The 26831-nt window shown below is 44.3% G+C and overlaps 1 protein-coding gene across 2 annotated transcripts; it reads left to right on the top strand.

Annotated features, from left to right (window-relative positions):
- Positions 1–285: 285 nt before the first annotated feature.
- LOC308142900 (zinc finger protein DPF3-like) lies at positions 286–26290 on the top strand (the record flags this gene model as incomplete). 2 transcript variants are annotated; one of them, XM_080513510.1, is made up of 11 exons in its annotated part: positions 286–317; positions 11000–11160; positions 12433–12540; positions 15954–16078; positions 17072–17167; positions 17723–17783; positions 18323–18364; positions 19847–19987; positions 22399–22512; positions 22659–23500; positions 24749–26290. In XM_080513510.1, 10 exons carry the CDS (start codon positions 286–288, stop codon positions 22817–22819), a joined length of 1041 nt encoding a protein of 346 aa, XP_080369636.1. In that variant the 3' UTR covers positions 22820–23500; positions 24749–26290. The 2 variants fall into 2 exon arrangements, with proteins under 2 accessions (XP_080369636.1, XP_080369637.1); XM_080513511.1 differs by lacking the exon at positions 18323–18364.
- Positions 26291–26831: the final 541 nt, after the last annotated feature.

Genomic DNA, 26831 nt, shown 5'->3' with positions numbered 1-26831 from the left:
CAGTTCACCAGAAGGGGGGAAACAGCACTTGATAGCTGTCCAAACAACAGTGAGGGTCTCTTTAAATAAAAAAAAAGAAAAAAAAAGTAATTCAGTTGTGTACAATACAAATAGAAGGGAAAACCCTTTAAAATAATTTTGACAGTTTACACCATTAAGCCACGCCCCATCCGCTCATGCCGCGACCCTATTGGTCCACGAAACCGAGCTGCGCTCTGATTGGTCGGCTCTCGTAGGTTTCCCTCAGAACTGCAAGACGCCGATATTGCGTTACATTGTAGCAAAATGGCGGCTGTCATTCAGAATCCACTAAAAGCGTAAGTAGTCTAGACATTAACGAATTTTCCCTGACTGCTACTTTGTTGCCAACTCGCTCGTCGCGTGCGGCCCTGCGTGCATGTCGTTTCCGGCCGTGTGCATGGCGCGAGGCGAGCTGTCCGGCTTCATTTTGTGTACTTCTTGCATGGCAAAGTAGCGCCTGTTACAGTTCTTTTATTCCGGCAGAATTCAGAATTCAGCGTTAAACATGTGCAGACGGCTGCCTGACAGCCCTCCCCCCCCTGCACCGGGGGAGCCGAGTCCCCCCCACCACCACCACCTCAGCCGCGGAGACTGTCGCCTCTCCTGGGCTCCACATTTCTTTGAAAACTGTCGACAACGTGCCGCTGCGCTGCGCCGCGCCGAGGCGTTAAAAAGCCGATTTGGTGACCGCTCGGCCGGGGCTCGACGGCGGAGCACAGCCGCACATTCCCCAAGTCGTTTTTTATAGTTGCTGTGAATTGTGCGACATGTCAACTTTGGCTCCAGACGTGGTCGGGACCCGGTGGAGGCGAAGGGAGGAGGCATTTTGGATTTGCATGCTTTCGCTGGCGAGACAAAACGACAAAAGTGACAGAAAATTGAGTGTCAGTTTAGCTCCAGCAGCCCGTGCAATGGACATTTTCACCCCTTAACTTTGGAGCTGCACTCCACCTTTTCCCTTATTGTTTTCTCCTTTGTTCCTCTATTGTTTCACCAATTCCTCTGGTAGACATATTTGTGCACAAGTTAAGCTACAGTTAGCCTCCCTTTTTTTTTTCTTCTTCTTCTTCTTCTCGAGATTCCATATCTAATGTTTCTTTTGGGCGTCATTGTACGTGACAGCCAGCAGCCAGGCTGTGTGGATGTGTCCTGGTCACTGTGGCTCTTTGGGACTCTGTGTGTGTGTGTGTGTGTGTGTGTGTGTGTGTGTGTGTGTGTGTGTGTGTGTGTGTGTGTGTGTGTGTGTGTGTGTGTGTGTGTGTGTGTGTGTGTGTGTGTGTGTGTGTGTGTGTGTGTGTGTGTGTGTGTGTGTGTGTGTGTGTGTGTGTGTGTGTGTGTGTGTGTGTGTGTGTGTGTGTGTGTGTGTGTGTGTGTGTGGAGGTGGGTGGAGGTGGGTGGAGGTGGAGCAGGCACCACCACTGTGCCTTTAAGTGGAGGAGTGCTGGAGATTAGCTTGGTCCAGGATCCTGGGCCCATCTGTCAGGGAGAGATGCTCCGGCAGGGAGGAAGTGTTGGGCGCAGGCAGCAGAACCATCTGCCTCTCCACAGAGGTACCCTGGCACCTCCAGGACCCCTTCGCGCCTCCAGACAGCACACACACTGCGCCCTTTGTTGCTGTGGCATCGTGGTACACCTGGGAAGATAATACGCCTCATTGTCAACATATTTCTACACATTGATCAATGACTGGCATTTTGTATTGCATTGTTTGAGGTAAAGCAAGTCACAGCTGATAAAAAGATCCCATTGATTTCCACGTGTTGAGATATTAGGTATAGGCATTCATCCTTTGACACCATGGCAACCCTTCAATACAAGTTTTAATGCCATTATGTTGTGAAAAAGTTGACGTTTCATATCGTGAAGAAAAACTAGGATTGTACCGATAACCTTTTTTAAAGGACGAGATTAATTATTCACGAAGTGAATACCTTTAGCTACTCGTCGATCCCGAGTACCGATACTAATACTAATACTGCGTTTACACTGCAGCAACGGACACGTAGACAACGATGTAGTTTGTAAACGGAGCCGTCTGAAACCCACACAGACGTGTGCAGAGAAGAATACGGTATAAAAGTTAACAAAATCGTTGCATAAATGGGGCCAAATCCTAATTCATGCTCCAATCATAAATGACATGTGAAGGCTATGTGTTGCTACAAACTACTACATGTAAGCATTGAAGTCCAAATGTCTTTCTCCTATAAATTATTATCCATATTAAAGAATCTCCAAACTGCTGGCTTTGCTTGTGCTCTCTACGGGCACCGTTGCTCATGCATGAAGTCATGTAGCTCACACCGGGTGGTATTTTTTTTACCAGTACTCCATGCAATATCTGATTTGGTATTGCTATCACTATTTGTGCATTCCTGATCTTGGTATAAGTATTTGTCATTTTTTTGTCCAGTGAAATGTCATAACAACCTTTCAGTACACATTTTCTGCCAACTCCAAATGTTTCCCCTTTGTTTTGGTGCTATTATGTGGTGAAAAAGTTGATGTTTAATTTAAAATGTTAAAGAAAAACAAGAAAATGTTGAGATTTACTCAAGGGCTTTGAGCAAAATATAGTAAAATATCACAAAACTCTTTTCACCGTGAAGGTTGTGGTTTTGATGGTGAGGTTACCGCTCAAGAAATAATGTAAATAGAACATGACACATTTTCAAAAGAGCAAGAGCAGGTTTTTTAAATTTCTGAATTAAAATACATTGCTAAATCCACAGTATTTTACACAGACGCAATGTGAAACTGTAAAAAAAAAATGTTTCTCCACCGTTGCTGGAAGCAACTTGTTGAATCTATGTAAAGATCAAGAGATTTTTCTGTTGTCAAAGGACATGTTACACATTTCTTTGGCACAAAGACCAAGATTTAAAAAAAGAAAAAGGTCTCACATTTCCAGATGTGAAATGCATTAAGGGCCATTTTCTTTATTTCTAGACTAAAGCTAGCGTTCACTGCTACACCACTGTTTCAGTGTTATGTCCACTATAATCTATAGCAGATACGTTTGCAATAGTAGTTGTATTTTCAGTCATTTTTCTATTTTACAAAGTCATCCTATGGCCTTCATGGGACCCTCTGGTGGACTCGTTTGGGCCACCGGGCCCTTTGTTTGACACCTGATCCAGTCGGAAAATGTCAGAGTGAATAGTAATTACTGGAGGTCGTAGTAGTTTCTTACTAAAAAAAAAAAAAATGCCAAAACTCTGAAAAGGTGATGATGCATATTTTCCATCTTTGCAATATCAACATTTGTATTGAAAACATCACGTGATTATATTTTCATGCACGGCACATTAAATGTTCTGCATGTCAACATATGTGGCCAATGAGACGGCGCTTTACTGCACAAGATTGTGTTGGGAACAGGTCATATTTCACTTCAGTATTTAGACATAACAGAATACCTGGTAAAAACAGGAAGAAGTTAAAACAAAAGCACCAAATCAAGGGAAAAAACCCACAACAAACAAGGAAAGTCAAGATTGCTGGTTGGAAGCGTAGACATGTGATCAACAAACCAGCTATGAGCTCGATGTGTGCCGCCGCATGCTCCAGATCACTGCTGAAGAATGTATCAGTCACGCATGTTTAGCATGTCGCGTCGCCGGTGTGTGAGCCCTGAAATTCTTTAGCATGTAGCATGTAGCGTGGCTCGGAGTTACGCGCTGAGCGGTTAAACTAATGAGCAACATCGGGCTAACCCTGCTGATCCAAATGTCTCTGGTGATTAAGTTGCTGGTGTTGGAATATAATTTATAGCCTGTCTTACATTTATCATTAATATTAAAGAATGTGGGCGGCATTGCTGATGCATGACGTCACGTTGTACGAGTTATGAGTACTTAATGCAGTATCGGACCCGATACTGGGATCGGTATCGGTGCATCCATAGTTAATATTTGTTAAGTGGAAGTCTTAAGACATCGACATGACAAACTATCATAAGTCATATCACGACTGGAATACTCTTAGGATGTCATAGTGAAGGTTTAGCTACCGTCGTCCACCCCTGGTGACACCCTACCCCTCCGTTCAAGAGTCGTAGCTAAATGATTCTGGAGAAGGAAGAAAAAAAAGAGCATTTTCTCATTAGAAGGTTGACCGCGCTTGCACTTTTCCCACAATGCCCCGCTTCACAGATTTACCCACCTGGGAATTGGCCAATACAATCACAGCCTGCTGAACAGCTCAGCAAAGCACTTGATGTAAAAGTGTTCAATGCAAATGTTTATTAAATACTACTCCAGTGTCATATAACGCACCTGTGCGCTTTACGAGCGCGGGATTGTTGGAGGCATTATTGGAGACACGCTTTGATGTGGCTGATGTCCCAATGTGCTGCCGCCGTTTCATCTCGCGGAGATTTTAGCATTCTGATGTGGAATGTCTCCTTGCTATAAGCTGCGCTTAATGAAGTGTTTCAATCTGCTATAATTAGCCCCTGTCTCTGGTTTCTGACTTCATTTCACACGTTTGTCAGATTATAATTAGTCACACTTGACACTAATTGGATGTCGCTCCTGTGGACCAGTTTGACCCCTTTTTTTTTTTTTTTTTTTGTATTAAGACGGTTCACTTCAGGGAAATGAAACGTCCGGGTTTGACTTTGTTGTGGAGACGTGGCGGATGGAGCGGCAGCGACGCTCCCGTCTGTGTGGGGTCCGTCCCCCCTTCGTCTGGGTGCAGTAATCTCCAGAATCTGCTGATTAAAATGGAGTCTGGAATATTTAATTAATAAAGAAGCACATAAAGCTGCTCGTTTAATTTTAAGCCGGAGCCGGAGTCTTCTGTGGGCCGGCCACATCTCTCCATCCCCGGCTCTCCTGCCGTTACGTCAGCCCGATCCTTCCCTCGTCGGTCGGCTGGCTTGTCATTGGCGTTGAGTAGACTTTGAGTGAGTCAGGCCCTGCTGTTTTATTGGCGCTGCAGTGTGGAGGTGTACGGTCTGGTTTTGCTCCTGCCCTCACCCAGACTGGGCGGTTCTGATTGGTGTAATCAGATGTTGTTGTCAGGATGCAGCCGCTCCGAAAGCCCGCCCCCTCCCTCGTTATGTGGTGGCCTCAGCTTCCTGTGGAGCAGCTGTGCACCTGCAAATTTTGAGAATCCTCCTCGCCAGAACCCAAGGTCTCCGCAATCGGATTTCGCGTCTCCTCTCTCGCTCTTCCGAGTCCGCTCCTTTGAGGTCATTTCAAAGTAGGGAGTTTTGTCGCGGGCGTGCACGACTTCCGCCGGGCTGCAGTGTAGTTTGTCGCCAGATATGCAAAATGTGTGTTGACACATGCTCGCATTACCAACGCAGCCATGTGACACGGAAAACCGTTGACAGGAACACGCTGATAGCGGAGGCCTCCCGCTGCCCGCAAGATTTTGCTTTTGTTCCTCGCCTTGCACACACTCACCTTCTCTACTCAGCTGGAAGACATTGAGGATGTGTAGCACATACCTCTGAGGCCCCCCCCACACACACACACACACACACACACACACACACTCACACACACAGTGTTTCTACTTCACTTCTCGTTCCTGAGATGCGGTCGCCATCGGCTTGACTGCAAAACTACATCCCCGTCTTTGTTGCAGTGTAGGCCCGTTTTTTGGGGTTGTTTTTTTTTTTTTTTTCCCAATTATCTTTTGGCAGTTTTAGTAGAACTTCTTTCGGGAAAACTAATTGCTGAGAACTGTTGCTCATGGACGAGCAGCGAGGCAAACAAACACGTTAACAAGCCAACGGTTTATGCAAACCAGAGGCTCCAGACCCTCTCCAGCGGACGTCAGTTATGTTGTGGGCAGTGTAACATAAATCTATTTTGGGCGAGCTGTGTTTATAGGTGGTGTTTGAAAATGTTTGTCAAAAGATCATTTTGTTTTGGAAAACGGCACAGTATACAAACGATTAATGTAAATAGTCACAACATAAACAGGAAGCGAGATCGTAAACTACGATGGGAGGACAGTAATTCTTGGATTTATTGGACTCACCGTCTGATTGCATGTTTTTGGTTTGTTCTCGCTCACTTTGGGTAGGATTGTTTAAACCAAAATAAAACTTGGCGCTTAACTAGTCCTCTAATATACCTCCTCTTGTGTTTCTGCGTTTTACGGAGCAGCGTGCAGGTAACTTTATTCAGCCAAAACCTCAACCAGGAATAGAAAATTACCCACAGACCGAGTTGGGAATAACACGTTGCTGTAATGCCACTACCTTTAGCAGTAATTGCTGTTATGGATTTAATAACTTTCCGTGAGCTTGCTGCTCCTTAAAACAGCTGTGTTTACTGGAATAACGGCTCGTTAATCCTGAACTAACTCAGTCCTCCTGACGGCATCATGAAGGACGGCTGTCTGTAAGTAACATTAACCCGTGTCCAACCTGTATCCGTGAATAAACATCAACTTACTTTTTTTTATAGGAGCTGTCTGCATGTCGGTGCTTCATTTCAGGTGTTTTGTTGCTGCTTTTCTTTCCCTCCCAAGTTATTTGTTCATAAATCTCTTCCCTTCAAGATGAGCTCTTTTTCCTCAGTTCAGCATCACTGCTGAGAATTGTATTCCCCCCTCATGGGATTGCAGTTGAAAATAAAGTGATTTGAAAATAACGTACACCACTCAGACAAACTAAATTAACACGTGTGACTAAAATAGGGTGCGTATTCCACCATTTGACTTCCAAATAACTGATACAACTGTAAATTATTAGACTGACCCACACAAGGCTCACAGCCTCATGTGTCAAAGAAACGCAACATTAAGATTTGGAGAAAGACTATTAAATCTAACATTTAAGTTAGTCTTCATTAACTGGTTAATTAAGTCTATTACTGTTTAACGAAGAAGTTGTAACTTGTCCAAAACTGCCCATATGCATATTTTGATGCGTCTTGATCGAGCTCCGATCAGTATTACTAACTCCAGCCAGCCAGAGGTGCTGCACATCTGCCGTCTGAGCTGTTAACGCACTCATGATTTTTTGCAAAGATACAACGGCTTTATTTTCTATCAGCAAACAATGAACAAACAAAATTGCCAGCAGATCCCATTGCGAGCTCTTTGGGATTTGTTTAGTCTGATTTGAACGCGTCTTCGATCTCGGCAATTAACTCTGCTGATAACAGAAACGACGGCGTATACAATGGCAACAAAGCACCCGCATTCCAATAAAGCGGCGTTAAGTCACTCGCTGCAGCGTCTCGAATTTCATACAAGTCAACAGAAAGTGGGCAAACAGAAGCGAGAGCTTCGAGGAGTAGGGGGGAGAGGGATTTGTGACTGCTTGAGATGGACGTGGTGCGTTTGTGCGAGTCTCACTCTCCCCTCATGCGCCGTTGGACGCGTGGGTCTCGTCACTCATTACAGGTGTCAGAACGATCTCTCACCTAAAAGCCAGCGCACCTGCTGCTCGTGGCGGGGAGGCGGCGGCGGCGAGGGGGGGGGGCTCTCGTGGCGTTGTCGGCTCCCGCCACAAGATTTTCACCCACTTGTTTTGTTCCGTCACTCCCCGGCCCCTCTCCTCGCACACTCGGCAGCACCCTCCGCCCGTCTGCTCGACTCCACTCGTCACTGAAGTTTTCTTGGCAGGAGCGTGCAGCCGCGATGACTTCAGGGAGCGTTTTACAGCCGGTCTGCTTTTAGTAAACTGATATGTCACAGCGCGTCGCATCGGAGCTCTGTTGATATCGGGGAATGGTAGTGAAGCTCACAGGTTAGTTTGTCTGAGATTCACGGTTCAATCTGAGAATTTCTACTCGAGTACCAATGGCTGAGCCCAGAAGAGCCATACCTATGTGTTTATATTTGTGTGTGTGTGAGCATGTTTTACTGAACTAAAATGACAAGACTAACTGAACAATAAGTGGTGTTTCCATGATCTACATGTCAACATACTTGGCCAATCAGATGGAGCCCGCTGCACGAGATGCCCACCCACCAGCTAGATGTAGTTTCATTACAAAACCAAACACGCAAACGTGGCCCAATATGCTAATTACATTGCATACAAACATTGGCATGTAAACGCAAAACTTTTTTGAAAGGAAAACGAAAAAAACCCTGCATTTTCACTTGAAGCGTCTCGTAAACGGGGCCTCAGACTGGCTGAGCTGTACAGTCATTGGATGATGATGTACTGGTTGACTGTCATCAATGTATTGGACTCCCTGACTTAAACTGTACCGAAGTAAATGAGCAAACTACTCTTCTTATGAACTAAGGATAGTGTGCGATATTTTATCATGTTAAAATGGTTATACATATACTGTATACATGTATATTTTGATAAAATCTACAAAATATGCAAAATAAATGAAGTATTTATCATTTCTTTATTACCTGCCATCAACTTGAAGTTGAACAACAAACAACAAATATAGAATACTCACATTGGAACTAATTTAATTGTAATTTGAATACATTTTAATTGTATGTAAACTATGTATGTTCGTTCAGCTGCACTTAATAGGATTTGTATTCACTTTAACTCTATTGAGCGGGATCAAATATTTACTTTCAATGAGCATTTCATAGACAAATTGAAACTGTGACCATACTCAGGACTTTAAAAGTGAAGTGGATTACGTGGTGTAAATTGGACTTAAGTAGGAGTGAATTTAGATGGTTGGATGTAAAATGTAGAAGCCCCTATATTGCTATTTAATTCACAATTCATTATCCAAGATAATTGAGACATTTCACCGTAATCTATTCATGTCATAAAGAGACGAGCATTATGAGGATTTTAAGCCTCTGAACTTCGTGTTTTGCTGTGTTGTGATTCTGCTGTAAATCCTCTCGAAGCCTGAGCTGATGGGTGTTGTTTCTTGGCAGGAAAGACTTTATGAATTCTTTACAAGGCATAGAGTGCCGCTGATATGATTATAGAATACAATAAAGACAACGTCTCTGTATGGTGAGAGCAGTCGGCGTGGGGAAAAGTCGCTCCACATTTCATTAGTCCTCATCTACTCGTTGCCATTTATGTTTAGTTTTTTTTGGGGGGGGGTTTGTCTACCCCCCCCCCCCCCCCCCCCCCCTCCCCGCACTTGTGTTCCTCACACCTTTCCACCCTTCCCTGCACTCACGCTGTACCTGTGATTGTTTGCTCTTCCCAGTCACACCGATGCGAAGCTCCTCTTTCCCAGAAGCCTGGCACACTGTGGCTTTGTCTCTGCAGAGGCTCGGGGCTTTGTGCGGGACAGCATTCCTAACACGGCTGCTCATCTGCTGGACCTTGTCTCAGCTGAGGGCAGGATAGGAGGGGGGTGGGGGGGGGGGGGGGGGGGTAGCAGACCAGGCGAGCTGGATCTGGAAGGCGCTGACAAATCAGCCTCCCACATCCTCGGCTGCTAGTTTAAGATTCCAGGCTCGACTCGCAGCCCGCAGCTCATTAGTTTCTCTCCAAAATGGCCGTCTCCCTTAATGTTGTAATAGGGAACACGTGGCGGAACTTCATTATTGGGATGTGGGTATGCTCACACCAAAGGAAAGAGTAGCTACCGTTTGGCCTTCTCGCCCCGCGATGGAACATCAGGTTGAGGGAAGCACATATGAAGTACTTTGTCATGATTTGCGAGTTGCAGCGTTTACCCCCGTCTTTGATACCGTCAAATTAGAACCTGCCCTTGTGCTAGGCGCTCTGCTGAGATTAATTAAGTAGGCTAATTACCATACCAGGCGTGTGGCAGCGATTGAGGGCTTGAATGTGAAATATCCTCCCCCCATTTCACTCTGAATATTAACATTGAAAACCCTGAGGGACTGCCAAAATCTCAGTGGCGCTGAGAAAAAGTGGAACTAAAGTGTGAGAGTCTTGAGCGGCTCGCTGGTCGGAGGAGCGACTTCGCATCAGACCCCAGATTCGGTGTCGCCCCGATAGGCTATTTCACTCTGCCAGCCCACAGCTCGCGGCCCGTCTCGGATCAAATCAAACAAAAAGCCCGCCGAGGTAATAATATGTTTAACCTCAGGAGTGGGAGCAGGAGAGTCGTTGAACTGCTGTAAATGGGCTGCATTGTTTTTTTTCCCCCTCCGCGAGTTCTCCCCACGGCCAGCTGGAAACAGAAGAGAGAGGCTCAGCTGTCAGCTCCGTCCTGAGATTGAACAGGCTTTATTAGACGTTTGAACAGATAGTAACAGCATTATTTGTGTTTCTGCGGAAACCGCTTATATACAGACGGAGCTAAAAGTGATACACACCTTGCTGGAGGGAAGCAACTGGTTTTCTAGTCCGCCTGTGTTGTTGCATCTATAACAAGCTGGTTTCATGAAGATATTCAAATATAAGAAAGCCAACCTGCATGTGAGGATGGGTCGATGAATGCGCGTTTATAGCTGGTGGCACAAGTCTTCTACCCAGTGGTTTCTGGATGTTTTTGTTGAAAAGCTGCAGACCCTCTGATGTATGATTTGCCAAAACATTACATGTAACTGGCACGAGACCCAGACCAGGACCCCCAAGATGAACTAGAGGAAGAACCACTGGCCTGAGGAGGTTGTTTTCCTCTCTTCATTTAACCACTGTGACGCCATGTGGACTAAGTGGAGACTAAATGGATGATTGAACATATCACATTGCAATTATTTAGTTTCCAACTCCCATTTCCCTTCATTAGCTCGAGCGAGATCGGTGATAGAAAATTTGCGAACCAATGACTTGTGTAATATTCCAGAGGTAAATAAAGTGAGACTTTATTTACCCCTGTGAGTAGATTCACAAGCTTTTTAATGGTATTGAAGAGAATCAGATATCGCCCCACTTGTGCAGGCTGCAACATAAAGTGGCAACTTAATGCATCACTAATGGCCCATTGTACATGATGACTACTTTACCCACACGGTATTTCTGTCTGTAGTCGTGCTTTTTTTTTTTTTCTTTCTCTTCTTCCTAATGCTCATGTCTTGCGACTATGCAAGCACTCCTGTATGTCAGCCGCAGCGTGACCTCTGCCGTGATCGTTCCCTCCTCCAGGTTGGGCGACCAGTTCTATAAGGACGCCATCGAGCAGTGCCGCAGCTACAATGCCCGTCTGTGTGCCGAACGCAGCGTCCGCCTGCCATTCCTCGACTCTCAGACCGGCGTGGCCCAGAACAACTGCTACATCTGGATGGAACGCCACCACCGCAGCCCCGGTGGGCACACACACACACACACACACACACACACACACACACACACACACACACACACACACACACACACACACGCAAACACTTGCGTGCATGCATTGAAATAGTGTTTTTGGCCCATTCAAATTAAATAATGTCTTTAAACCAGAGCTGAACTTAATATCAGGAAACCCAAGATGATACCTCTCACTTCCTCTTCAGTCTACTTTTCTGTATAAGATTTAAATCATAGTCTGTCCACTGGTTTCTGTTTTTACTCCCTTTTTATTATTGGAAGTACAATATGTTTCATGTCCCTTGAACACAGTTTAGTTTAGTTTTTTTGGATCACGGACGTTTTCATAAAATCTCAAGTATGGCTCAGGAAATCCCATGTTTAAACAAACGGTAAATAACGTACTTTATTTATGACACCTTTTGAATACGTTCTCATTCGGAATATGCAGTGCTAACATGCAGAATAGATTTTGGTTTTAATTTGACGTGCTGAATGTGGCAGATAGGTTTTCTGCGCTTTCAGTGAAATTAAAGCAAATAAAGCTTAAATAATAAGTCGGTTTTGCAATTTTGATTGCAACTAAAAATGGCGCAGCAGGAAAAATGTTTTTTCAATGAGAATACACTCATTATACATTAAAGATTTGAACTTGGGTTGGCTTTGTGAGATGGTATGTAAATAAATAACTGATTTTTATACTTGTATCTCTTTGCACTCTCTCATATTGGCCTATATGTACCCTCTGACCTGAAACCAGATAAAGATTGAGCAAATATAGTTATCGATCTGAGCCTTTTTTTAACTGACTGCAGGAGTGTTTGTAAGGTAATCTATTCTATGTCTGCACCAGGTAAGAAGTTATGGCCACAAAGGACCCAATTTTATTGTGATTGGGCCGGATTGGTAAAATATTCCTATAATAACCTTTAAATTTAAACTTTTAAGTTTTTCTTTGTGAAGCAGGGGAGATCAAAATGTGTTGATATTGTCACTAAACAAAACAATTGCTACTGAAAATGACTACAATCTCCCCATAAAGCCGATTTTTAATGATGCAATATACAGTGAAATGTCCCCAGAAAACTCCTGTCGCTGTTGCATTATGCACGTTTTTACAAAATCAAATCTTGCATGCCGGTTTTTGCCCATGGGCCTTATTGTTTGACATCCCTGGGTTTATGGCAAGAGAAAATAAATAGGGAAAATGTGATTATGTGTGAATCCTGAATTCTTCTTTATTTTATTATAATAAATGAGGTGTTTGTGTTATTTTTCAGGGGTAGCAGCGGGGCAGATGTACACATATCCTGCCCGCTGCTGGCGAAAGAAAAGACGGCTGCACAACACCACAGACCCCCGTCTGGGCATCTACGGCCTCCAGCTTGGTAAGACCTCTGCCACCCGCCCTCCTCCTCCTCCTCCTCCCACTCAGCCGGCTCTCTGTCCCCGCCATGTCTGCACCCACCTTCTCCACCTCCTTCAGCTCATGTGATTACTGGTGATGATCTGGAATAATCTGGCTAAAAGCATATCGCTCGGTCTCGGCACAGCGAGCGCAACGGGCTGCCACTCACTTTTTCACAAGATGAAATGTGGCTATGTTCGCCCCGGCCGGTAAACTTGTTTTGTGAGAAGTAGAACATGTAATTAGATTTACCACAGCTGGGAGCAGCGAGACAGAGTTCAGCCGCTGCAGACACTATTTAATAAATGTTATGGAATGGAGTTTGGCCTTCTCTGGCTTCCACTTGAAACGGCTCACTCAACACATTTACCCTCTTCTCTATACGCCCCATCTATCTTATTTTCTACTTGCCACCTCCCTCGCTGATTGGTTTTGTCTCATTCTCTCTGGCAACTCTTTCATCTCTCGCTCTCTGTAGTCTGCCATGCAGCCTGTGTGTATTTGTGTGTGTGTGTGCATGCGCGTGCATGTGTGTGTGTGTTTCATGTGGCCAACATCCTGAGCTCATGTAACCAGACTATTCTGTGCCCGAAGCCTTCGTACCCACTGGGATGTTACACTATCCTAAGGAATGACACAAAAACAAAGATGGGGAATCTAAAACAGAAACGTTTTTCTCGTAGCTTCTGTGATTTTTCATAGAATTGTCAGAGGCAGAGTTTGGAAGGTTAAAGGGGGGGGGGGGGGGGGGATTTTGAAAGTTGAGGAAGTCGGAGGGAGAGAGAGAGAGAAACGACGAGATCCAGGAAAGAGAAAGATTCAGCGATAGCATATGAAGCAAGCCTTTGTTTCCCCCAACACATCCTATTGTAGCCTATTGTTTTCCACTGAGCTTGCGCTTGCAGAGACCCCTCCACCACCACCACCACCTCCTCCTCCTCCTCCTCCACCACTCTGCCGCTGTCCCTTCCCTCCTCCCAACAACAGAGCATTGCATGTGCTGTCTGCGCGTGCCCGGCGGAGGTAGAGCCATACCCTGATTTAACCTGAAGTCTGCTGTACGGAACACATTGTGCAGCTGGCCAGAGGTGGCCGGCGCAGGGCCGCAGCCCCAGTCTGGCTCGCTGTCTCGCGGATGGTGTGCTACGGAGACTGGGACTGCATGCAGAATCAGCTCCCTGCTGCAGGCTGCTGCCGGCTCTATTTTTAGCCCCCCAGCTCCCATGGGTTGAGAGGGAGAGAGAGGGAAGGGGAGGGGTGGGTGGGTGGGTGGGGTGGGGGGGTGGGGGTGGGCGTGGGGGGTGGGGTGGGGTGGGGGGGTTGTCTCGTTGCGGAGAGTTGAAAGTCAACGTGTTCAGACACAATGGTGAGGGGCTGCCACCACATGGCAAAGGCACCCGATTCTAGAGCCGAGCGTTGCGTCCGCGGCTCATGTCCCCCCCCCCCCCCCCCCCCACCCGTATCCTCATCTCACCTATGCAGTCCTCTGTTGCTTCAGCCCTTCACGCTCAATAGTCTGCAGAAGTCTGTCTACCAGGCGCAGCGCGGTGATGAATGGCTGATGGAAAGCTGGAGCCGGGGGACTTTGAAGTGTGTCCTCCTTTCAAAGCTCCACAAAGCTACGGGCTGATCATGAGGCTCTCTGCGGGAACGAGATTGTGTAAATAAGATGCGCTGTCAAAGCTTTTGTTTGTCCTGCTTTGTCTGCTCAACCTGCTCGCCTCCTACACTGTTTGCTGAGATCTTCACTGTAGGAGGAGATATCTGCATGATGTGTTCAGGTTAGAGCGATAAGCTACTTAAGTACGCCGTACCTCAGAGATTCCTATGAACAGTCAGCGCCGTGTCTGTACAGTGATGGAGCGTTCAGTGACCATGCAGTTCACTCCGAGTCAAACTGAATGGCTGTTGTTCCAGTCATATATACTGGATGTGGTTTTTCGGGGGGGTGAGAAAGGCTGCATAACCCCCCCTCCATCAACTAAATGAGTATTATTTACCCTGGGGAGGAAATACAATTCATGACCCCTTTCACCTTTTTGGCTGGATAAACATTCAAATGTATTTTAAATTGAAAGAAGAGCAGATCTTATTCACTCTAAATTCACACACCACATAGTTTGCTACACATTTGTCAGTTCAAGTTTTTGTCTGGAAAGTCCATATATGTTGGTTTCATATCATATATTTTACACCTGTGGTTGTTTCTATAGTTTATACTATAATTAAATTTGTCATTATTTTGACCTTAAAAAACGGTTCTGAAAATGTGTGTTTCAATACAAAACAAGTTAAGTCGGGAACAGAAACTGTCTGGCTGTCTTCGTATGAAGCCTCACAACTATTGGACCTGTTCCACTAATATATTGTACGAGAACAGGGGAGTCAAACATAAGACCCAAAACCAACTAAGAGCCTCCGATCTGGCCAAACCACCAAGCAAATTGTTAAGATGTCAAAGAAAACATTGTTTTTTTACCTAGTTGCTATTAAGCTATAGTCTTGAATCCATGCTGTGAGGTCAAGTTTATAAAAAAATTTACATAATGCAACAGCTATAGAAGGTTTTTGGGACATTTCACTGTATTTTTGCACCAGAAGGTTTCATTGAAATTAGCTTTAGTTTGACATTGTAGCAATTTTCCATAGTCGCTTGGTTTCAACAAGAGCCTCATAACATTTTCATAACCTATACTTTGTGCCACAACAAAGAAAAAGCTTACATTTAAAGATCATTATGGCACTATTTTACCGGTACGACTCACTCAAGATGAAACTGGGATGAATATGGCCTCTGAACATAAATACATTTGACACTCCTGTACTAAAACATTTATTATCAAAGTGCAGCAGAAGCTCATTATAGTAGTATATAGAGAAAAGACATGTTTTGGCAAATTAATTAATACATTTTTATATTTACATTTTCCTTTTTTGTTGCCTCAATGTAAGCCTGCAATGTCTGCTTCACACGCTGTGCACATGTTTACTTAAGTTACATGAAATGTGAGTTTCAGTCTCATTTAATCGCCTTTTATCAGCATATTGGTAAAACCAGAGTGAGAAACAGCCCCTCCATCTGGTTTCTTCACGAATCATACTCTGTTCTAATAGTTGTGATTCCACATTTGGCCTTTAATGGGTCTCTTAAGTGTGGAGGAGATGAAATGTAATGGAAATATGTTTGCAGGACGCCGGCCTCGCAGGAGTCACAGATTGTGGCTCCAGTGCTTCCCGCCGTCCTAATTATAGTGCTTGACGGTGATAACGGAGAGCGGGAACATTTTCACCTGAAGTGAACCACGGATACGAGCCGCCGCATTCCAAACGCGGAGCCGCAGTGATTCTTCACATGCTGCGTTTTTTTGTGTTTCTCTTCCGTCTTTTGCACAGATGGCGGACTGATGTCCAAGGACAGTTTGCCCACCCAAAGCACTACGCTGGAGGCTCTGCTGCGAGGAGAAGGTCTCGACAAGAGGAACAGCAAGAACGACGAGGAGAGCCTGCTGGAGATCCAGGTGAGGGAGAGAAATGCGAGTGCCGAGAGAGGATTTATTCAGCACCGACGGGGGGGGGGCGGGCACTCGCAGCGATGCGTTACGCCCCAACTGGTTACCACGGCAACTTGCCAAATTTTTTTCCAGCTGACCTGTGTGGCTCGTTAGCTGACCGGCGTCTTGCTGAGAGGCATTCTGGACAAGTGGACTGACTTGTTACCCGCCATTTACCGGCTTTTATGTGCAGCGAGGGCAACAATCAACACAAGGATACAGAAGGAAACGAGCTTTTGTTCTTAGTATTTTCATCAGGGAACCTTTTTTACTGCACCGGGTTGTGTTGAATGACCGTCTCAGCCACACCCGAACAACAACGTTCCTTAACCCTCTTTTATATGTCCCTTGCGTCACGCTTGATGTATACAGGAGAATAACTTAAAGCCACGTTTTCTTTGGCCATTTAGAGGTTGGCAGGTAAAACCGGTGGTGCCTGTCATATACTAGTACACTCGGCGAACTTTATCCAGACTTGCTAATTTGCAAAAGTAATATCCACCTTTTAAGCCTTTTTCTTTTTCTTTCTTTGAAATCAATGAATTGTGTTGATTCCAGCTCTTTTTCTGGCGACCTGCAGAGTTGTTTTTTTTTTTGGCCGTTTCACACCCACCAGCAACAAACTGCTGCCCTCGTCAGATTTGAGTTGAGTCCTGCGAGATTTGCAAGATTGCTATCCCAGTGCAGCTCAAAGCAGTCATATCTCCCCAACATCACACATTCCTTGAGCTTGTCATGTGGAAACAAGCACTTATGCAGGCACGACGTACAGAAAGACGAGGTTTAGAGCCCGCTGGCTCTTTATTTCACAGTCGTACCCATCGTATCCAAACTTGATGCATTTCAGCCCCCCAATGAAAACATTTATGCAGGAGCAGATCGTACAGTCCTGCAGTCCACATTTCCTGCAGTTTGTTTTTTTCTTGAAAATGAGTTTTAATCAGTCTGACGTTGTCTCAGAGGGTCCTGGAGGCAGACGCAGCAGAAGACGCGTTCAATGACGACGACGACTTCGAGGTGGACACTCCCAAGAGGAGACATCGGGGCAAAGGAAGAGTAAGTATCTGAAGGAGCAAATGGAATTGTCTACCAGGGCCCCGTTTCCACGGCAACATCTCAGCTGAAAACATAAGTTTTTGCGTTTTCTTTTCACAAAGGTTTATGTTTACGTGGCAGCCTTTTGAAAACGATGCCCGTTTACACGGCAACAGGAGGAATGCCGAAAAAGATGTGGATTTCCTTTTGGACCACTAGGGGGCGCTGGTAGTTGCTTTTAGAACGAAAACACACACACGCACAGAGAGCAATACGCTACAAACGTTAACAATGTTGGAAAAAAAGGACTGCGTTGGAGCAGCGCTTTCCAGAAACGTGTTTCTCTCCTCTCTCGTTTCCACAAACGACGGTGTCTGAACATAAATTCCACTTTGGGAGCCGCGTTCAAAAGCGAAGTGGCTCCGAGCAAAGCTCTCCTGTGAAGCAGACCTCCGAAACGTAGTGAAAGTGTTTCATTTTTTACTTGAAAATGGTGCCTGAATTTGCGGGTTTTACAATGAAATCGCATGGATAGATCTCGTGTGCGATTGTGGAAACTGTGTGTTTTGCCCTCAGGGTCGGGGTTCAGGCCGCAGGAGGGCAGACCTGGACGACGACAAGCCATACGTGTGCGACAGTAAGCGGACGTGTTTCTTCCTCTTCGCGTGGGGTTTTCTTTTCACTCTTTGAAATCGTTTTAGTTAAACCACGTCTTTCCCTTTTTTAAAAAAAACCTAATTCATGCTGTCGGTCAAAAATACGCTCCTAAAGTTAGATTAGAAGTACCACATTCAGTGTGTTATTGTCCACAATCTTTAAAAGGCCTCTCACAGATCCATTCAATTGCTTTCAGCACTGCTGTTTACGTGCTACATAATGCGCCGTGCTAATGCAATCACTTCTCCATATTCACCCGCTTTCATGCAACTTAGACACACACACACTAAATATACATATCCTCACACTGGATTATTTAATGGAGTTTTCTTCAGATTATCTTTCAAATTAGATTCAGCGTGAAGAACTTCTCCGGGTCACTTGCTGTCGGAAAGCTCAGGAAGAAATTAAACTAATGTCACTGCAATCTCCGTTATCCTCACGGCTCCTTTTGGATTTGACTCCACTCGTCTCCCTCTTCCTGTCATTTACTTTTGCTTTGCTTCGTCTCTGTTTCAGACAGATACAAACAAAAGCAGAACTCAAAGTCTTCGACTTCAGGTACCCTGATTCCTCTCTGACACGTTTTGTTATTTTCTGACTTGTTTTGGTAGCTTGTTTTAGTTGCCCGGGTTGATTATTGATTCTCGCCCCGATATTGTCTTACTTTCTCCCCTGCTGATGAATCTGAACTCTGGTTATTTTGTTGTCTGAGTTGGAGTTTCCTTTGATGCGCAGTTGCAATGCGATCCTTCTCTCTCATTTGGAGCCAGACGTCGAGCAGTAATCTCCATTTAGAGGTCATCGCTCCCGTTTCTCCCACTCGTTTTTATACTGTACTCAAGCATTTTAGCTTCTACGATAAAAACCCATTTGCTTGTAAATGTTCTTAGTTTTCTTTCTTTATGACTTGCACTCAGATTTCTTTCACAAACACCGGGTGGGCGTGAGACTTGTAGTTTTTGTGAATCAAAGCATGCCGAGGCTTTGTTGAGCACAGGTAACCAGAAAAAGGAGAACATTCCGCCTCTGCGTCGAGGCGACGGGCGGCTGATTGGCCACCTCATGCACGTCGATTTCATAAATGTGAAATGAACCACAGTTTTGGTCAATAAAGCAAAACTCTGGATTAAAAAAAAAAAAAAAAAAAACGGGAAGGTTGCAGTGATACTGTCTATATTGAATTATAACAAAACTGGAAAATTAGATCGGGATTAGTTTCGGTTTTGAGGGGTTTTTTTGGTAGTAAGATTAAATAAATCAAATGTTAAAAAAATATGTGAAAATTAACTATTTGTGTTTTTGCACCGCTGCAGTTTTTAGTGAATAGCTTACTGACTGCACTCAAAAAAGCAAATGTTAAGGTGGAAGACGATGTGTCCAAATGTGAAGCGTGAAGAAGTCGCCTAAAGCTACTTCAGGGCTCCGAAATGGCGAAACCACCAAGCAACTTATGAAAAAGTTGTAAGAAAACTGATTTAAATACAAACAAAAAACATTCCATACACAACACAGCACTCAGACCCGAGCTGAGATATCAGTGATGCAGCCATGAAAGATGGCAAACTAGAATGAGCTTCAAAGCCATTTTGTCAGTTTGAATTTGTAAATCATTCATAATGCAACAGTTTTAGAGGAAGTTTTTGGGACATTTCACTGTATTTTGCACCAGAAGATTTACTTAAAATTTGGCTTTATGTTCAGATTGTTGTCATTTCCTGTAGTAGCTGTTTGGTTTTTGGTCAAATATAGACATTTTCGTCACGTTTACTCTCCACCACAGCAAAGAACAAGTTTAAATTTAAAGGTTATTATGTCCAGCTAACTCGAGATGAACTAACTAAAGAGAAAATAATAAAGAATTAACACGACCTGAGAGTCAAAAACGTTATTTCCACGAGGTAGCATCCGTTTCTGCCTTTATTAGACAATCTTTGGGTTGGTGGATAAACCCTTTGCTTTGTGCTGCACTGTTCAAATGTTTCTTTTCTTTAATAACTAAACCCACGAAGCTACTGAACCTTCACCCCGTGTGTGTTGCAGTCTGTGCGAAGCGCTACAGGAACCGTACCGGACTAAGTTACCACTACACCCATTCCCACCTGGCGGAGGAGGAGCGAGGCGGCGAGAGGAGCGCGGTGGCGTCCCGATCCCCCTCCGTACCGCAGCCCGACAGACACAAACGTAAGCCTCCCGACATCTGCAGCAGCTGCTTAGAACGTCCCGTCCTCTTTTATTCTCTCATTTATCACCACATGCTGCAGGTAGGTTTGCTTTTTTTTGTGGGGAGGGGTTGCAGCAGCTGTGTTCAAACACTTTCCACTGAAGGCTATGATGATTTTTTTTATTGTCCTTTTGGCTACAGGCCTTAGATCAAAAAGGAAAGAAAAGCCCCACACCATTGGCGGTTGTCACACAGGAGCAGGAGATTATATACCGTCTGGAAGTGTTTCCAGGACAGAATATCAAAAACGTAGTATAATATGTATATGTGCAGTCACCACTTGTTACCCAGTGGTAAATCAGCTCTCTAAAGTCTGTGATAAATCTGTTTGAGCCACAAATAATTCTGTAATCACCCATCCAGCCAAATTCCAATTAACGAAAAATGTCAAATGCATAAAAATGAGTCTGTGACTCTCTGTTCTCCTACAGGCTGAAGACACTGACGTCAAAAGTCTCTATTCTTAAATGCACAGTGAAACTCGTCTATCAGATTGCATTAGAACTACAACAAACACACACATACAGTCACTTTCAATTCAGGTTAAAATGTTCCTCCACTAGGAGTTAAAGGTTTTGCTTCATTCAATAACAACAGAAAATGACCAATAAACACCTGATATTATTATATTGACAACTTTGGGTGTCCACAAGGAACAAAAACAGAACAGTGCTTGTGAAAGCTTTTAATTTGAAATATTAAGCTTCTATTTCTCATTTGAAAGCCTTTTTGAGTTTGAGGTCACTGAATCTTTGTGTGATTAAAATTTTTTCACCCTTACAATCGATTTATTCTCCAATAATTTCATTTTTAATTATAAAATGGTAGTTTTCACAGCTATGTATTATAAAATAGTACAAAAGGATCAACTTTAGTCTAATGGGATAATAAATAGAATATCTTTCAAATGTTTTATTCTTGTCAAACAGCATCTCAGGCTGAGAGTTTAGAAAATTATTATTTCACTATTATTTGATATTGTACACCGACAAATCATGAATCAAATGGATTAAATCACTGAAAACAGGCTTTATCATCTGAGTTACATTTTATTGCCAAATGTGTGGAAAAACAATCCCGCAACTTTAATAATGGTGACTTTCATTCTTACTGCACCTCATTTGAAAGCCCAGAATGTATATTCTCTGAAAATCCAATCAGATTGGATTTTTTTCAAATAGTATTTGTATTACAAACAAAATTGTGACTGAAAACGTGCAAAAATCCCTTTTTTTTGGGTGACAAAATGTTTCCATGTTTGTACTTTTTAACTGTAAAATTTGAATGAGAATCACTTTGTTTTGGCATAATGGGTGTTGATATAGTTGACGACATGTCTTAGTAAACTTCGCATTATGTTATCGGCTCCCTGACGATCAGAGAAGAGAAACGTTGTTTACTAACTGGGTTGAAGGTGAATCGTTTTCCAGTTAGTAAACAGCAAATCGTTTCAATGTACAATCGAACTTCTTATGTAAGAGATAGAGACATGTGTCGTACACCACTGTAATCAGACTTTTATTGTAAAGCATTATTTAACTAGGTTAATTGTGTCAACCTAGTTAAGGTATAATTAAGTGGGGCAGGAAATTCCTCGCAGTGTGAAAAAATAAGTGGTGTTGTGCAAAAAAACAACAATTTCCGCGATTTTCATTATTATTAGCTACAGCAAATCAACCTTGACTAAGCCATATTTCTGTTTTTTAAAAAAGGGGGGGGGCAACATTTTTTGCTTTGTGAAAGAAAGACCTGATCTAACATTTAAAAAAACTCGCACATGCAGATTTGTTCTATTTTTTTTCGCATTACATATGTATGTTTTCAGATTCATTAAGTTGATTTTTCTTCTAAAATGACAGTGAAATGAAACTCAGGTCTTGATGCCTGTCAACAAATTAATCACTTATATGGCGGCGTTTTTACCGCTTGAGCCTCCAAAACACTTTACACTATTAATCACATTAACACACACAGACACACACACTCACAGTGGAGGCGGCCACCATGGAAGGTGTTCAATCCATCCATTGGGGGCAGTGTATTGCTCAAGGACGCTCCGAGATGGGGATTTGAACCTGCAACCTTCTGATTGAGAGATGACCCCCCCCCTCTACTAGTCAAGAATGTAATCAACCACACCTCAATGTAAATTGGACATTTTGTATTTTTTTTTTTCCCTATTTGTGAAGTTTTGTCTCACGTTCAGCAGCTTGTTAACGTCACCGTGAGCCTCAGACTGTGTGACAGGAGCTTTAATCCACTTCCTTGTTGGACGGCTCACACTCGAACATGAACGTGTTTCTGTCAAGGTGATGACAGAGACGGGCTTTAAATACGTTGTTGTTGTTGTTGTTGTCTGCATTGTGTGCAGGTCCAAAGGGTCCAGGTGGGACGAGCATTCCCAACAACTACTGTAACAAATGCCACGGCTCAAACAAGAAAACGGGTAAATCTGGGACTCCCTGCTCCGCCTGCCAACGCACAAGTGAGTCCTGAGGTTTTTTGTTTTTTGGGGGAGGAGGGGGTGGGGGGATTTTTTTTTTTTTTTTTTTCCTTTTTGGATTTTTTGTTTTTGTTTTTTTTTTTCCTCACTTGTAAAAGCTGTTGTTGCTCTCCCGTGCTGTGTGCCAGCTGTCCGCGGAGGAGAGAAGGAGGACGGGACTTTTACTGGAGCCGAGGAGCTTTTTGGCACCACCTCGGAGAGCGACACTTCCACCTTTCACGGCTTCGAGGACGACGAGGTGGAGGAGCCGGCCGCCAACAGTAACGGGATAACGGGCCGTCACAGATAGAGCAGAGCCGTCACCTTTAAAGAGACAATTTTTTTTTCTTTTTCTTCTTCTTCTTTTTTTTTTTTTTTTAATATGGATTAACCTCTGGCAAAAATCTGCTGCTTCTTTTTCAATGTTTTTGTTTGCAGAAAGCACAAAGTGATAATTTCAGGACAGAAATGCAAGTGGTATTTTATCTACTGAACATTGTTGAGTAATTTATGAGCGTTTTTTTTTTTTATATATATATATAAATGAATATATATGAACTTCTAAGGCAACAAAGGACAGTCGATTAAACGAGTGACTCCAAAAAACAGAAAAAAGAACTGACGTTATTGGAGTGTTTTTTTTTTTTTTTCCCCCCTCACTGGAGCAGAAGAAAACATTATGATGAAGAAAAACAAAAAAAAACACTGGAGAAGTTGTGGAAATGACATTTTTTTCAAGGCACGAATGAGAAGTTTGGCAGATGATTGAATGTCATTTGTGGACCCTTACAGAGCTACTGGATGTTTTTTTGTTCTTTTCTAAATCAGTAGTTGGTGTAACTATGAAGGCCTCTTCTTCTGCTGTGACTCTGGATTAAACTTGTGTGAAAATGAAGGAACCAATGGGAGGACCGCCGCAGGCCACAGGAAGTGTTGGAAGGACGAGGCCTGGGTCGTCTTCAACCGGGGAGACGGACGAGATCAGCGAGAGGTGAGCAAACTGACGAATAAGAAAACGTGGAGTTATTTTTTAATAACTTACACTATTGAAATCCTTTTTATTTTAACCAATCCATGGAGCAGAATCTAATTTAACGGCTTATGGAAAGCATCTTATCAACCCTGAATTATTTAGCTCAATCCAGGATTAAATTTTTTGGGTAATTTTATTTTGATGTCACACTATTGTTCCATGCTGAAAGCTGAACTGGAGTGTTGATAAAATTGCTAAAAATTATGGAGGCAAAAAATGGCTCAAAAATCTATTTGAACTGTATTAACAGAAATGATTTTTCATTTCAAGGTTCTGGCTGCATTATCTGGCTCGGGTCAGTTTATGGCAGAACTCAAAAGAAAACTTAAATAGGGAATTGCTTTTTCGTTTTCATGTCAGCCGCGCAAAAAAAAAAAGGATCAAAATTCAATTCGACTGCATTTCCAAACGGCGCGGGAGAGTGACGTCGGAGTGACTAAAATGTATTTTTGAGGAAAAGGGAAAAAAAGCATGAAAAAATAAGAAATGCAAGTACAGGTAAAGCTGCACCAATGATTATTCATGGCAGTGCTAAAATTAGGAAACAGCTCAACTCACTGGAAGAGATTAAAGTAGCCAAGATACATGCAATGACTAAAGTGGGAAAATCTATTAAAACATATCCAAAAATACAATAGAACAAATTGACTGCCATTTTTTTCAAGGCTTTTTTTTTTTTTTTTTAGCATAAATCTGGACCTCCAGACAGATTTTATTTAATAGGAAATCATGAAAATGAGTCTTGGTCATGAAGGTTCCAGACCCCGGCTCTAAATTTACACTGAAAACCGTCCCACTGACTCTAAACTCACACTTTGAAACTTCACATGTATTATTAACTTAAACTCTTTTGCCCTTTTTGTTATGATTTCTTCTTCTAAAAAAACCATTACAATGTGCCCCCTTCTGGTCTTGTTGTGAACTCCACCTTGCAAATCTCTTCACAGAAGAGCTGCAGTGAAATTCGTATTAGAATATTAAAGTTTTGTGTCTCGAAACCTTCAAATGGAATGAGGTCACCGCAGTTCGTGTCTGCAGCCGCCTCGCTGGCGTGCTTGACATGCGAAACATTCCACCTGCATGTTGGCGCCGTCATTGTGAGCTGCTCACCATGCTGACATGACGGTTTAGCTCACAGCCTTGATGTGCTCCAGTGCTGCTCGCAGGCTCAGCGAGCGTCTGACCGTCATTGTGTGTGTTACACAGGAGCGCTCAGCACTCTGGCATGCGGCCCGGAGCTGGGAGGGGCGGACCAGCGGAGGAGAGGACTTAACCCTCGCAAGCTGATGAGCCTTCACGTCCCTCCCGGCCGGGGGCCGAGATGGACGAACCCGCGACGTGCAGCACTTCTCCCGGGCCGCGTGGCTTCGTCGCCGCCGCGGCCGCCGTTCCCTCGCCAATTTTGGAATCGTTTGAAATGTGAGCTCAGTTTGGTCCTTCCTGCACTGTGCTGCAGCCCCGGGAACACTAAAAGGCCGGGCCTGCGGGGCCCCCCCCCGAGGGGGGGCGGCCGGCCGGCCCACTCCTGCTCTGTGACTGTGTGTCTGCTGTGTGATCCGATGTGACACTAAGACGTCATTATCCTCATCACTGTGCCAGCCTGCCGCTCTGCACTGGAAACCAGCTCTGACAGCCATGACCCTCCAACCTGATTGGACCGGTGACCCCTGACCCCTGCAGCCATAGAGACGGTGCTCCGATCCACCACTATTATACACACAGACCTCTGGACTACTGTAACCATCCCCCGACACCAAGGTTTTCCCTGCTTCTGTCCTCCCTGTGCTCTCGGCTTCTCTGATCTTGCGTCTCTTTCCTTTTCTTTTCTTTTCCTGCATCGTTTTTTTGTCTGTTGTATAATATTTCTCCGTTTTGAACTCTTGGAAAAGGTTTAATGAGTACGACTTCCCGGGTCCGTATCGATACCTCTGTCCTGATCAGGTGCACAATAGCCACAACTACTCAGGCATCTTTCATTTCCTCTGCTGTTGATTGTTCTGCCGCTCGGCCCCCGATTCATGTGATTGTACTCGGCCGGCGAGGACGGACAATGACGCTCACGCCAGGATCCCGTTGGGATTCTGCCGACTCATGCTAAAGGAAAACATCGCAATAACAAGCCTTTCTGTCCGGTGTCATTCCTCCCAATGCAAGCGAGATTGCCGCTCCGCTCGAGTCCACACACCTAAAGAGAAGTGGAAACTGTAAATCAAAGCTATCTGTGACATTTCCGTTGAGTGCTTTAGAGAGCCCGATTGCTTTATGACATTTAGAAGGTGCTTCAAGTCGTGTGGAAAAGCCTTCTAGGTCCATAGTCTGTGCGAGAGGTCCGTGTCCCTCCGTGTGATTATTCAGTATCGCTGCGACGCAACGACAGCCGCTCCGTTCTCCAAGCTAACCATTAATCCTTACGTGTCTGCCAGGACTTGCATAAGTGCGGGTTGCATTCAGAACCGTCTCTCTCTCCGCCTCCCTCAGGGACCCTCCACACACCACTTTTATCTCCACTGGACAGAGAATGCATCCGTGTTATCCAGTCTTCTGCTCTTTGTATCAGCTCCGCGGTGTTTCCATCCGTCTTATCTTCCAACGTCACGCCCGTCAGTGAAAGCGCGCGTCACGGAGGCACGGCCTCCCGATACCAACAAGCCCCCCCCCCCCGACAGGAAATGCAAACGTTAGCGGCGTCTGCTGGGGAAATAGCCGCCACCAATCACGGACTAGCCGGTATACCTCGTCCACCACAGCAATAGGCCCCGGCGGGGAGGGGGAGGGGGAGGGGCGGGGAGGGGGAGGGGCCAAGAGGAGATGAACCCGACGTGACCGAGTGTTTCCTTTAGATCTTTTTTCATCTTCAGCTGTAAATAAAAGTCAAAATGGAGAGAATGAAGAAGTGTTTGTTTGTTAAACTATTTTTATTGTTCGGACAAAAATAAAAAAAAATAAAAATGAAGGAATGCTATTGCGTGGTGATTAAAAAAATTTTTTTTTTAAAGTTTTTGAAGAGAGGAATCTGCTGATTAGCAGCAAGAAGGGTAGCAGCAACCTTCAGCGGTGGAGTCTCAATCGTTTCCACGACAACAATTTCAAGTGAAAACGCAGAGCTTTCAGAACATTTTGGGTCTCCGTTCACACGGCGACGCTGCTTGGAGCCACTGAAAACAAAGCTTTTTTTAAAAAAAAAACCCTGTCGTCGTGTAAACAGAACCAAAATGGCACTTTCTGGAAACGTCCAGTGTCGTCGTAGTAGGGCCTGGCTCTATTTGGCAAAAATGTGTTTTAATGGCGA

The sequence above is a fragment of the Blennius ocellaris genome (genome assembly GCF_963422515.1).
Source record: "Blennius ocellaris genome assembly, chromosome: 17".
NCBI classification, from domain to species: Eukaryota; Metazoa; Chordata; class Actinopteri; order Blenniiformes; family Blenniidae; genus Blennius; species Blennius ocellaris.
This window is presented reverse-complemented; position numbering and strand designations above follow the sequence as displayed.